This window comes from Ornithorhynchus anatinus, unplaced genomic scaffold (assembly GCF_004115215.2).
Source record: "Ornithorhynchus anatinus isolate Pmale09 unplaced genomic scaffold, mOrnAna1.pri.v4 scaffold_578_arrow_ctg1, whole genome shotgun sequence".
NCBI classification, from domain to species: Eukaryota; Metazoa; Chordata; class Mammalia; order Monotremata; family Ornithorhynchidae; genus Ornithorhynchus; species Ornithorhynchus anatinus.
The window spans coordinates 13,606-26,936 of NW_024396870.1; the positions used below are offsets into that span (position 1 = coordinate 13,606).

The window sequence follows — 13,331 nt, forward strand, 5'->3', positions numbered from 1 at the left end:
AGGACAAACACCATGTAGCCACTGGCCATACTCATGAGCCCCACGAAGAGCAGGTCACGGCCAGAGATCATAATGGCATTTATCATTCTAATATTTATTGAAAGCTTACTATGTGCAGAGCACTGTACTAAGCTCTTGGAATGGACAAGTCAGCAACAGAGACAATCCCTGCCCATTGACGAGCTTACAGTCTAATCGGGGGAGACAGACAGACAGACAAAAACAATAGCAATAAATAGAATCAAGGGGATGTACATCTCATTAACAAAATAAATAGGGTAATAAAAATATATACAAATGAGCAGACGAGCGCAGTGCTTAGGGGAGGGGAAGGGGGAGGGGGAGGAGCAGAGGGAAGGGGGGGAAAAGGGGGCTTAGCTGAGGAGAGGTGAAGGGTGGGAGCAGAGAAGGAGCAGAGGGAAAAGGGGAAGCTCAGTCTGGGAAGGCCTCTTGGAGGAGGTGAGCTCTCAGTGGGGCTTTGAATGAACCCACTAACCCACAGGTAGGGAAGAGAATGAGTTTGGGGAAGGTGAGGAGGGAGGGCATTCCAGGACAGCATGAAGACGTGGGCCAGGGGTCGACGGCGGGATAGGTGAGAACGGGGGACAGTGAGGAGGTGGGCAGCATAGGAGCAGAGCCTACGGGGTGGGCAGTAGAAAGGGAGAAGGGAGGAGAGGTAGGAGGGGGCAAGGTGATGGAGAGCCTTGAAGCCTAAATTGAGAAGTTTTTGTTTCATGCCGAGGTTGATAGGCAACCACTGGAGATTTTTAAGAAGGGGAGTGACATGCCCAGAGCGTTTCTTCACGAAGATGAGCCAGGCAACGGAATGAAGAATAGACTGGAGTGGGGAGAGACAGGAGGAAGGGAGATCAGAAAGAAGACAGGGCTTGGGAGGGAAGATAAGGAGCTCAATTTTGGACATGTTGAGTTTTAGGTGGCAGGGCAGACATCCAGGTAGAGACGTCCTGAAGGCAGGAGGAGATACGAGCCTGAAGGGAGGGGGAGAGGACAGGGGCAGAGATGTAGATTTGTGTGTCATCTGCCTAGAGATGATAGTTGAAGCTGTGAGAGCGAATGAGTTCACCAAGGGAGTGAGTGTAGATGGAGAACAGAAGAGGACCAAGAACTGACCCTTGAGGAACTCCTACAGTAAGAGGACGGGAGGGTGAGGAGGAGGCGGCAAAGGAGACCGAGAATGTACCGCCAGAAAGATAAAGAGGAGAACCAGGAGAGGATGGAGTCCGTGGAGCCAAGGTGAGATAAGGTTTAGAGGAGAAGGGGATGATCTACAGTGTCAAAGGCAGCTGAGAGATCAAGGAGGATTAAGATAGAGTAGGAGCCATAGGATCTGGCAAGAAGGAGGTCATGGGAGACCTTGGAGAGAGCAGTCTTGGTAGAATGAGGGGGACGGAAGTCAGATTGGAGGGGGTCCAGGAGAGAACTGGAGTTAAGGAATTCTAGGCAGCGAGTGTAGTCGACTCGCTCTAGGAGCTTGCAAAGGAAGTGTAGTAGGGAGATAGGGCAATAAGTGGAAAGGGAGGTGGGGTCGAGAGAGGGTTTTTTTAGGCTGGGGGAGACATGGGCATGTTTGAAGGCAGAGGGGAAGAAGCCGTTGGAGAGTGAGCGGTTAAAGATAGAGGTTAAGGAGGGGAGGAGGGAAGGGGCGATGGTTTTTATAAGGTGAGCGGGAATGGGGTCCGAATCACAGGTGGAGGGGGTGGCACTTGCGTGGAGGGAGGAGATCTTCTCTGAGGATACTGCAGGGAAGATGGGAAAGTAGGGGAGAGGGTTTGGGGTGGGGAGGCAGAAGGGGGAGGGTTGATTTTGGGGATCTCAGATCTGATTGTGTTAATTTTCGTGATGAAGTAGGTGGCCAGATCACTGGGGGTGAGGGATGGGGGAGGGAGAGGAACAGGGGATCTAAGGAAAGAATTAAATGTCCGGATCAATTGGCAGGGGTGACGCACATGGGTGTCAATGAGGGAAGAAAAGAAGTTTTGCCTGGCGGAGGAGAGGGCAGAGTTAAGGCAGGAAAGGATAATTTTGAAACAGATAAGGTTGGCTTGGTGCTTGGACCTTCACCAGCAGCGCCCGACAGCTCGGGCATAAAAGCGTAGAAGGCGGTCAGAGGCAGTGACCCAGGGCTGTGAGTTAGTGGAGCGAGAGCGGCGGAGGGAAAGGGGGGCGAGAGAGTTGAGATGAGTAGAGAGGGTGGAGTTGAGAGTGGAAACCTGATCATCGAGAGTGGGAAGAGAGGACGGGGGCAAGGTGGGGAGAGATGCTTTTGGAGAGATGGATGGGATCAAGAGAGTGGAGGTCTCTGTGGGGGAGTATTACAGATTTGCAGGGGGAGAGATGTGAAAAGACGCAGGTGAGAAGGTTATGGTCTGAGAGAGGGATTTCAGAGTTGGTGAGGGAAGAGATAGTGCAGCGGTAGGAGATGACGAGATCGAGGGTGTGATCAAGTTGGTGAGTGGGCGAGGTGTGGTGGAGAGGAGGTTGACAGAATCGAGGAGCGATAGCAGGTGGGCGGCAGAGGAGTCACTGAGTACATGCATGTGGATGTTGAAATCTCCGAGGATCAGAGTGGGAAGAGAGAAGGAGAGAAGGGAGGTGAGGAAGGGGTCAAGGTGGTTGAAGAAGTAGGTATTGGGACCAGAAGGGAGGTAGATGACAGCTACAGCTGGAGGGGGTGGTAGAGGCGAATGATATGGGCTTCAAAAGAGGGGAAGTGGTGGGGGGGAGGGATAGTGTGGAAGTGGCATCGAGGTGAGAGAAGGAAGGCGACGCCTCCTCCCTTTCCGGTGAGTCTGGGGGAGTGGGAGAAGGAGAGGCCTCCGCTGGGGAGAGCAGCGTTGGAGACCTTGTCTTCAGGGGTGAGCCAGGTCTCCGTAAAGGCGAGGAGGAGGAGAGAGTGGGAAAGGAAAAGGTCAAGGATGAAAGGTAGTTTACCTGTAATGGAGCCGGGATTCCAGAGGCCACACTTGAAAGTAGCTGTGGGTGCAGGGGCGAGGTGGGGGGGAGAGACGAGGGAGGGGAGAGTTTGGATGGGAACGAGGTGGCGAGGCCCTGGATGGGGAGAGGGGTGAAGAGGGGTGGTGGTGGGGCAGAAGGACTGAGATGGGGCGTGGGTGGGGAAGAGGGAATGGGGGAGGATGGGAGGAGGGGGTTTGGTGGGGAGGAGCATAGGGAGAGAGGTAAGAGGGGTAGCGCTGGTAAAGTGGGGTTCTAGGGTGGGGGAGGGGAGGAGGGGAGGAGGCAGAGGAGAGAGTGGGAAAGAGCTAGGCGAGAGAGGGGAAGGGGAAGGAGAGGATTGGGAGGGGCAGATGGGAGGAAGGGGGGTTGAAGGCCATGGTGAGGCCAGCGGGGTAGGTGGCAGCACTGAGAACAATTAACGATAGCATGTGAAAGCGGTAATATAGTAACATCATATAATAAAATGTTATTAATAAACGGGTGATGACCAGGATCGGGTGTTGACTAATTGACTAGTTGTTGAGCCAAAATCAAAGTCAGAAGCCTAGCGGCAAGGAGAATCCTTGGGCTCATGGTCCAATTGTCTCTGAGGCCGCGGAGGGAGCCCTGAGGATGTCCGATTTGGATTGCTGGCGTAGGTGGCGGCTAAGGTAAGGTAAAACATTGGGAACAAAGACATTGCTGCCCGGGGATGGGGGAGGGGAAGGAGGGCGTGGAAAATCAATCACCTCACGGGGAAGGAGGGAGTGAGGGCTTCCCAAAGGATGGCCGCTTCCGGGCGGAGTGGTGGGAGGGCAGTTGGGGAGCACAATGTCCCAAGACCCGGTTTGGGAGGAGTTGGGGAGCACAATCTCTCATGACTCCTGCAGCTCGGGTTTGCTACCAGGATGGGCTACGAGAGTCAGGGAAAGTTGTGGGGTGGTCTGGGAGCTATTCGCGGATGTGATGGCTGTGGGGTCTGCGGTGGCGTGGGGGGCGGGGGGTGGGGGAATCCTCGGTGTCAGAGTCCTTGAGCGGGGGTGCAGAAGTCCAGGTTGGAGAGCTGATTATAAGGCCGAGGGCAGGTCATTGAGGACTGATAGCGTGGCTCCAAGGAAGCGGAGGTCCCAAGTTGACGTGGCGGCGATGACTGGAGGAGAAAGGTTCAACCGTGAAAAGGGACCAGCGGTCCAAGGCGCGACTCCAACGGAGAGGCGGTCCCGGCGCACATGAGTCGGCGATCGGCAGCCCAAGAGCTAGCTGGGATTAAGGGGTAGGCGGTCCAAGGCTCCGCTCCAAGGGAGAGGGGATCCCGAGCCCACGTGACGGCGGGTCCAGCCGGGAAGCAGGGGACAGGCGGTCCAAGGGGCAGCTCCAAAGGAGAGGCGGTCCCGGCGTAGATGAGTCGGCAATCGGCAGCCAAAGAGCTAGCCGGCAATAAGGGACGGGCTGTCCAAGGCGCAGCTCCAAGGGAAAGGAGATCCCGAGTCCATGTGGCGGTGGATTCAGCCGGGAATAAGGAGACCAGCGGTCCGAGGCTCCACTCCAAGGAAGCAGAGATCCCGAGCCCACGTGGCGGCTGACATGTCTGCACCGAGAGTTGTTACAGGCCCCCAGAACTGCACCAGTTTAAACAGAGTCATCCTCCTGAAATACTGCTCCTCCATAAGTGTCAGCACAGTACAACCCTGGTCAGTGTGGTGGTCCTCTCTCTCCGCGATCTGTTCTCTGTAGGTCACATGAGCGTGGCCAGAGGCTACATGGTGTTTGTTCTGCACAGACACCACAGGCAGGTCCAGCATCTCCACGGGCCCAACCGCTCACCCAGGACGATGCCCGAGGTCCAAGCAGCCAAGAGACTCATTGCCCTGGTCACCCTCTATGTCCTACTCTAAGGATAGGATACAGTCACCCTGAGTTTATGATTTAATATGAAGAGAATTTCCCCTCTCATTCTTAACAGCAACAACATTATGTCCTTCACTTTCTCTGCTTTCAGTCCATTTCTGATGTTTCTTAGTGACAGGAGAGTGAGAATGTTCTGGAAAAGGGATTCTCATATTCTCAACTGGGATCCCACTTAGGGTCTTGAGAAATGGTGCATGTCCAATGGGGGATTCGGGTATTTGGGGAACGGGCAAATCGTGGAGCTTGGCTGGATAGGTTAGAGACATCTGGTCCTGCAAGTCTTATTCTCCTGGATCCTGGAGATCTTTACATCCACTAAGCCGACTTCCATGTCTGTGTTTGTGACACAGAAAGAGAATTTCCTGGGTTGCTGGGGCCCTACTCTAGGGTTCCGCCTCTCCACACACCAAACAACTTCTGATAGATCAGAGTCATTGGCTGGGGGAAGGGGAAGGCCCAGGACAGGGGAAGCAGCCAGTAGCAGAGGGGGAAAGTTAAGGTCTGTCAGAGCTGCCAGTATTCCCATGATGCAGGTTATTGGTTATGAGGACTGGACCGGGGAGTGTAAACACCTTTCTTTAATGGTATTTGTTAAGCACTTATTATGTGCCAGGCATCTACTGAGCACTGAAGTAGATATAAGATAATCAAGTTGGACACAGTCCATTTCCCACATGGGGCTCACAGTTTTAATCCCCATTTCCCTGATGAGATAACCGAGGCAACAGAGAAGTCGAGTGAACTGCCCAAGATTACACAGCCAATCATTGGAGGAGCTGGGATTCGAACCCAGTTCCTTCTGACTCCCAGGCTCATGCTCTATCCACTAGACCACACTGAATGTCTGTGCAAACTAATTAACTCTCTTCCCCTCTTCAAAGCCCTACTGAGAGCTCACCTCCTCCAGAAGGCCTTCCCAGATCGAGCCCTCCCTTTCTCTCTGCTCCTTCTCCCCTCCCCATTCACCCTTCTCCCGCCCTCTGCTCTTCCCCCTTCCCCTCCCCATAGCATTTGTGCACATTTGGATATATTATTTATTACTCTATTTTGTTAATGATGAGTATATGATGCTATGATCCTATTTATCTTGATGATATTGACACCAAGTTGCTTGTTTCATTTTGTTTTGTTGTCTGTCTCCTCCGTTTAGACGGTGATACTGTTGTTGGGCAGGGATTGTCTCTATCTTTTGCTGAATTGTATATTCCAAGTGCTTAGTACAGTGCTCTGCACATAGTAAGCACTCAATAAATACGATTGAATGAATGAATAATTCTGGTTCTGCCACTTGTCTCCTGCGTGACCTTGTGCAAGTCACTGCACTTCTTTGTGCCTCAGTTACCTCTTCTGTAAAATGGGGATTAAGACTTTGAGCCCCTAATTGGACAGGGATTGTGTAAAATCTGATTAGTTTGTATATAGCCCAGAATATAGAAGACCTCAAGCAAGCACTTAAGAAATACCATCATCATTATTACCTTGTCTTATTGATCTCCTACTACAATCCAACCCATAAACTTCACTCTTGTAACATCAATCTACCCTGTGTACTTTGATTCCGTCTTTTGTGGTGCTGTCCCCTTGCCCGTATCCACCATCTGGCTTGGAACTTCCTCCTGCTTCTTATACAAAAGAGCACCTCCCTTCCTCCCTATCTTCAAAGCCCTCCTAAAATCACATTTCCTCCAAGAGGCCTTTCCCAACTAAGCTCTCATTTCTCACACTCCCCATATTTTCTGGGTCACATACACTCCTGGATCTGTCCCTTTACACATTTGATATTCACCCCACTCCCAGTCCCACATCACATTTGCACATATTCTTATATGCTGTCATCTTCCCTAGCTGAAATTTATATCATCACCTCTCGGGGTCGCACCTGGAGAGTTTCCAATACTCCAATCATTCATTCATTCAATCGTATTTATTGAGCGCTTACAATGTGCAGAGCATAGTAGGCTTGGAATGTACAATTCGGCAGCAGATAGAGACAATCCCTGTCCAACAACCAGCTCACAGTCTTAACTGGGGAGACAGACAACAAAACAAAACAGAACAAGTAGCCTGGCATCAATATCATCAAGATAAATAAAATCATAGATATATACACATCATTAACAAAATAAATAGAGCAATACATAATATATGCACAAGTGCTGTGGGGAGAGAAAGAGGGAAGAGCAGAGAGAGGGAGTAGGGGAAAGGGAGGGAGTAGGGGTAATGTTGTTCATTGTCTGTGTCCCTGTCTAGATTGTATGTTCCTTGCAGGCAAGGGTGGTTTCTACCAGTCTGTTGTATAATACTCTCCCAACCATGTAATGCAGTGCTCATCACACAGTAGCTGCTCAATAAATACCATTGGTGATTAGATTGGCTGATTAAGTGCTTGGTCACTCCTCTCTTTTGGAAACACTGGTACTCTTGGTTTCCCTATCACAGTTCTCTTCTCTTTCTCCTTTATCTCTCCCCACTAATTCTCATTGTCAGCCACTGACTCTCCTCCTTTCTCCTACCTCATAACACAGATGACCCATAAAGCTGGTATACTGGGTTTCCTACATTTTCACTGTACATTGGATTGGAGAATTAATCCATTCATGTGATTGGTGCTACCCTCCTATGTGGTAGATTCTCACATCCATATTACAAGTTCCAACCTCTCTCTAACCCCTGCTATGGGGGTTATGGAGTGCTTCGCTCTTTGGTCTGTGATGTGGAGGGTGCTGACAGCCGGACTGGCATATCTGTGCCCAAGTGTGACTCTGGGAGTGAGAGTTTTAGACAAAACTTGAGACCTTGGCTTGGTTCCTGGCAGACCTGGGCTATGGATGGGAGCTGGGTTGTCCTTGGGGCTACAGGATAGAGCACAGATACTGCCCTGACTCTCCATGAGGATCCCTGATGGGTTCATTAGCAGCAGTTAATTGTGTGGAGAGATCTGGGCTCATCTTCACTCTTTGAACGAAAGGGAAGAGACTCTGGGTATTTCCAGAAATGTCCCTGTCGGGGTGTTACAGTGGATTAGTGCTCAGTGAGTCACTCATTCACACTCACACAGACACAGACACACACAAACACTCAGGTCACTCCCTGAGGGAGGGAGATAGATGTGGAAAGTGGCTGATAAATGCTGCCTCCACCTTATCCGGACAGAATCAAACTGCCTGCAAGCTGTCCCCCAAGTCCAAGCACTGGAAACAGGTGAGTAAGACAAAGCCATAGATATGTCAGTTTCAAGGTCAGAGTCTGAATGGGGAAGATTCTCTGGGAGAAGGGATTTGTGTGCTGGGCTCAGTGAATGACGGAGGATTTTTTTGACAATGCAACAATGAGAGTGAAACAGGGAGTTGTGTCACTCTCTGGTCCAGGAGATAAGGAGAGGGAGCTTGGAGCTGGGAGCAGATGGGAAGGTTTAATGTTGCAGACTCACACAGTCCTTCCTATTGTACCAGAACCTCTAATCTGTTTTCCCAACGCCAATGGGGCAGTGTTAATAATAATGATAGTAATAATACTAATAATAACTGTGGCATTTGTGAAGTGCTTACTATGTGCCGGGCACTGTTTTAAGCACTGGAGTAGTTACAAGATCATCACTTAGTACACAGTCTCTATCCTATATACGGCTCACAGTCTTAATCCTAATTTTACAGATGAGAGAACTGAGGCACAGAGAAGTTAAGTGACTTGCCTATGATCACACAGGAGACAGGCAGTGGAGCCATGATTAAAACCCAGGTCCTTCAGATGTCAAGGTCCATGCTCTATCCTCTAGGATGGGAAGGCTACATTTGCTTTGGATCCCCAATCCCTGCCAAGATCAGTCCTCATTCCTAGAAGTCTCCTCCTCCATCCTGAGCCCTCCTCAATCTAACAATAATCATGGCTGCTTTGATCTTTGGAAGATTTCATAGGAATGTTATGAAGATTCCCATGACAAATCTCTGATTACCAACAAAGTTCGGTCTTCACGCCACAGACTTCTGAGAGAGCTTCTGTAACATGTGGCCCTTCATACTCTGGATCCTGATAGTCAAGGAATGAACTCGCAATCCCCATTCCTTTCTCCATGGGTGACTCCTGTCTGGTTCTGTTATTTAATTGGGCTGATGGCTCACCAGGAGAAGGGTTGGTGGGGGCAGGAGGTAAGAAGTGAAGGCCAAAGGGGTTGGGATTAGCTGTTAAATGGTTTAGAGTTTAGACTGTGCTCTTCAGGTAGCTCTTTGGGAAATTTTCCTCCCTGAGCTCACTGCTACAGGAAATAATCCTAACCTGAAATGAAGTCTACATGGGCATTTTGACGGAAAATAAAGCATCCTTTTCCCTGCAAATCTCCACTGGCCATGTCCAAAGTGTGGCCTGGGAGTCCATTCAAAGTAGACTTGGGTGACCCCTCCTCCTTAATCTTAGCCCCAGAAGCCTGCACAATACAGCATCTGAAAAGTGATTCAGTCAGGTGGCTCACGGGAGATTGCATTGTTTCCCAATGATGTCTCTAATAGTGATTATCATACTTATTAAGTGCATACAGTAGGTCAAGCACTGTAGTGCTGGGATAGAAACAGTGTGGCTTAGTGGAAAGATCATGGACCGGGTGGGGAGGGGGGCAAAGATCTGGTTCTAATACCAGGTTCTGCACATGTCTGCTGTGGGACCTACGTCATTTCACTTCTCCATGCCTCACTTGTCTCAACTGTAAAATGGGGTTTCAATGCCTGTTCTCCCTCCTATGTAGAGTGTGTGCCCCATGTGGGACAGGAATTTTATTCAGTCTGATTACATTGTACCTCCTGCAATGCTTAGAAGAGTACTTAACACGAAGTAAATGGGGGAAACAGTTGGCCTAGTAGAAAGAACACAAGCCAGGGAGTAAGAGGACCTGGGTTCTAACCTCAGCTCCACCACCTGTCTGATGTGTGACCTTGGGCAAGACACAACTTCTCTGGGCCTCAGTTATCTCGTCTGTAAAATGGGGATTATGATTTTGAGCCTTATATAGGACACAAACTCTGCCCAACCCAATTTACCTGTTATCTACCCCAGCATTCAATACAGTGCCTGGCAAATAGTAAGTGGTTAACAAATATCATTTAAAAACCTAAACAAAAATACATGATAATCAAACCAGTCTCTGCACCACATGGGACTCACAGTCCAATAGAAGAGAACTGGTGTTTAATCTCCAATTTACAGGTGGGGAAATTGAAGAACAGAGAAGTTAAGTGAGGAGCCTCCGGGCACACAGGTTGCAAGTGGTGGAACCAGGATGACTTCTGACTTCTAAGTAGAATATTTAAGAAACAGTAAGACTGCAAATTTTTTACTCTTTATTTTGACCTACTTATTATTTTGAAAGCCTCTCTTCTTTGCTCGCCCTTTGCCTCTGTTTCTTTCCCTTACCTCTCTTTCAGTTGGATTCTATTCCACTCCTTTTCATGATTTTCCTCTCTCTCTTACTCTCCTCCCTCTTTCTCTCTTTGCTTCTCATTCTCTCCTTCCCCTTTCTCTCTTTCTCTCACTTTCTCTCTTTATTATTATAAAATAATAATAATCTTGGTATTTGTTAAGCGCTTACTATGTGCAGAGCACTGTTCTAAGCGCTGGGGTAGATACAGGGTAATCAAGTTGTCCCACATGAGGCTCACAGTCTTAATCCCCATTTTACAGATGAGGTAACTGAGGCACAAAGAAGTTAAGCGACTTGCCCAAAGTCACACAGCTGACAAGTGGTAGAGCAAGGATTCGAACCCCTGACCTCTGACTACCAAGCCCATGCTCTCTCGACTGAACCATGCTACTTCTCTGGGCACTGGGAGAGATATATATGAATCCAGTTGGACATAATCCAGGTCTCACATGGGGCTCAAAGTCTGAGTAGTCATAATCCAACAAATACACTCCACTCCTCTTACTCTAACCAACTCTTTCTACTTTCAGCTCCTCTTTTGCAACACACACTCCTTGCCTATTTCCTCCCTCTGGCCTGGAACAACCTCCCCTTTCTCATCTCGTGGACCACCACTCTCCCTAGCTTCAGAGCCATCCTAAAACCTCATCTCCAAGAGGCCTTCCCCAACTAAGACCTCATTTTCCTTATTCACTCTGCCTTCTCCATCCCTTATATCTTTAACCCTAGATTCTCTAGACACTTGAGATTCACAATACCCTCAGCCCGACTGCACTTATGTACATATATTTATTCCCTGTCATTTGCCCTAGCTATAATTTATTTTAGTGTCTTAATTCCCCAATAAACTGAAAACTCTTTGTGGGCAAGAGTTCAACTCATATGGATTCTACTCTCCTAATACATAGTACAGTGTTCTACATAAAATAAGTCCTCAAAAAATACCACTGACTGAGAGATTAATTTCCCACTCTCATTCTCCATCCTTCTCTTTCTTTTTCTCTTTTTTTTTGTATTCTCTTCCTACTCGTTTTCCCTTCCTTTGTTTCATTTCATAGTTTCTATCCCTCTATCTTACTCTTAGGCTTCTTTGTCTACGTATCACTTTTTCTGTCCTCCTTCCTATTCTCTCCTTTCTTTCTCTTTCTCACTCTTTTCATCTTGCTCTGGCCCCTATTCTCTTTCCCTCTCCATTTCTTTCCCTCTTCCTATCTCTATTATTCCCACTTTCCCTCCCTCTTTCTCACACACTTCATCTATTGTTTCTCTCCCCCTTTCTCTTCCACTTTCTCCTACCTTCAGGAGGCCTCCTCTGCTTCAGACTGAGAACTCATATGAATGGACGTCCGTGACATTTCCTTTGGGACTGTGGTGCTGTTACAGACCAGCACTGGGCTGTCAGTAAATGTCTTCCTCCTCCTGTTTTATATCCACTTGATCTCCTTCAGTCACAGGATCAGCTCCTCAGACTTGATCTATACCCATTTGGCCTTGGCCAACACCATCATTTTCTTCACTTGTGGAATCTCAGAGACCATTTCTGCATGGGGAGGGAGAAATTTCTTGGGCGGGATTGGATGTAAAATCATTTTATATATTTACCGGGTGTCCCGAGGACTTGTCATCTGCACCACCTGCCTCCTGAGCATCTTCCAGGCTATCACTATCAGTCCCGGTACCTCCCGGTGGGCAGGAGTCAAATCTAAATTACACAAGTGCATTGTCCCCTCCTTTGTCTTTTTCTGGGTCCTCAATTTGCTCATCGACATTAATACACTGATCTATGCAGCTGACCCCCAGAACAGCACCAGCGTTTGCATTACATATGATCTTAATTATTGTTCAATAATCATTCTTAGTACGGAGGTTGCCCTGGTAAATGCTATTTTCCTTTCTGGACGTGATCTGATATTTGTAGTGATCATGAGCATGGCCAGCGGCTACATGGTCATTGTCCTGCACAGGCACCACCGGCAGGTCCGACACCTCCACAGGCCCATCCTCTCCCCCAGGCAGATGCCCGAGGTCCGAGCTGCCAAGAGGGTCATCGTCCTGGTCACCCTCTATGTCCTCCTTTACAGCCGCCAGTCCATCATGTTGAGTGTTTTACTCAACATGAAAGAAAAGTCTCCTCTGCTGGTGAAAGCCCACCAGCTTTTGGCATTCACCTTCTCATCTGTCTGTCCATTCCTGGTGATTTACAGTGACAGGAGGGTGAGAATACTCTGGAAAAGGGAATCTCCCGTGCACAAAGTGGATCTTTCATAGAGTCCCTTAGAAGCCACCTGCCCTCCCTCTGTGATGTCCTGGGATGGAAGTGACCAGATTTCCTGATTCAGGCTGACCAATACAGATGGGGGGAACCACCAGGAGCCATTTCAAGAGCTGGCAGATAGAGCAGCTGTGGAGGAAGTTGTAGCTTTCACATATAAGGAGAAATCTGCCCTCCCCACCTCCCTTTGATCACTAGACTGGAAGGGCAAGTTCTGGAGAAACCATGCAAAAATGGGAATGGTTGCCGCTGCTCTGATGTTATCAGTCAGATTTCCCTCTGATGTTATCAGTCAGATTTCCCTGGCCTCACATTTCTGCCTTTCAGTGCCCAGTCTGGTTGTCTGGATTAGGTCCTGTCCATGAGATCCATCTAATCACCTTTAGATATTGTTCCCTCACTAACTCTTATATTCTTCTGTCCAACTTCATTCTCCTCACCCGCTCTCTGTCCCACACATCCACTCCCTGCAAATTCACTCATTCAATCATTCAACTGCATTAACTGATCACTTAGTGTGTGCAGAGCGCTGTACTAAGCACTTGGAAGAGTACAATACAACAATAAACAGACACATTCCCTGCCCACATTGAGCTCACAGTCTACAGGGGCGTGTCAGACATCAATATAATTAAATAAATGGCAGATATGTACCTAAGTGCTGTGGAGCTAGAAGGGGGTTAGAACAAAGGGACATATCAGGGCAACGCAGAAGTGTGTGGAAGAAGAGGAAAGGGGATCTGACCTGTTCCCTCTCAGAGACCTAAGATCTGTTAACCTGCCTTGTTT

General features: G+C 48.8%; 1 protein-coding gene across 1 annotated transcript; it reads left to right on the forward strand.

Annotated features, from left to right (window-relative positions):
- ORNANAV1R3277 (vomeronasal 1 receptor ornAnaV1R3277) lies at positions 11,609-12,538 on the forward strand. The gene has a single exon (NM_001253669.2). The coding sequence runs from the start codon at positions 11,609-11,611 to the stop codon at positions 12,536-12,538; it is 930 nt and encodes a 309-aa protein (NP_001240598.2).
- The last annotated feature ends 793 nt before the right edge of the window (positions 12,539-13,331 follow it).

Coding starts and splice junctions, on each gene's coding strand:
- ORNANAV1R3277 (NM_001253669.2), top strand. CDS start 11,609: ATGGACGTCCGTGACATTTCCTTTGGGACTGTGGTGCTGTTACAGACC.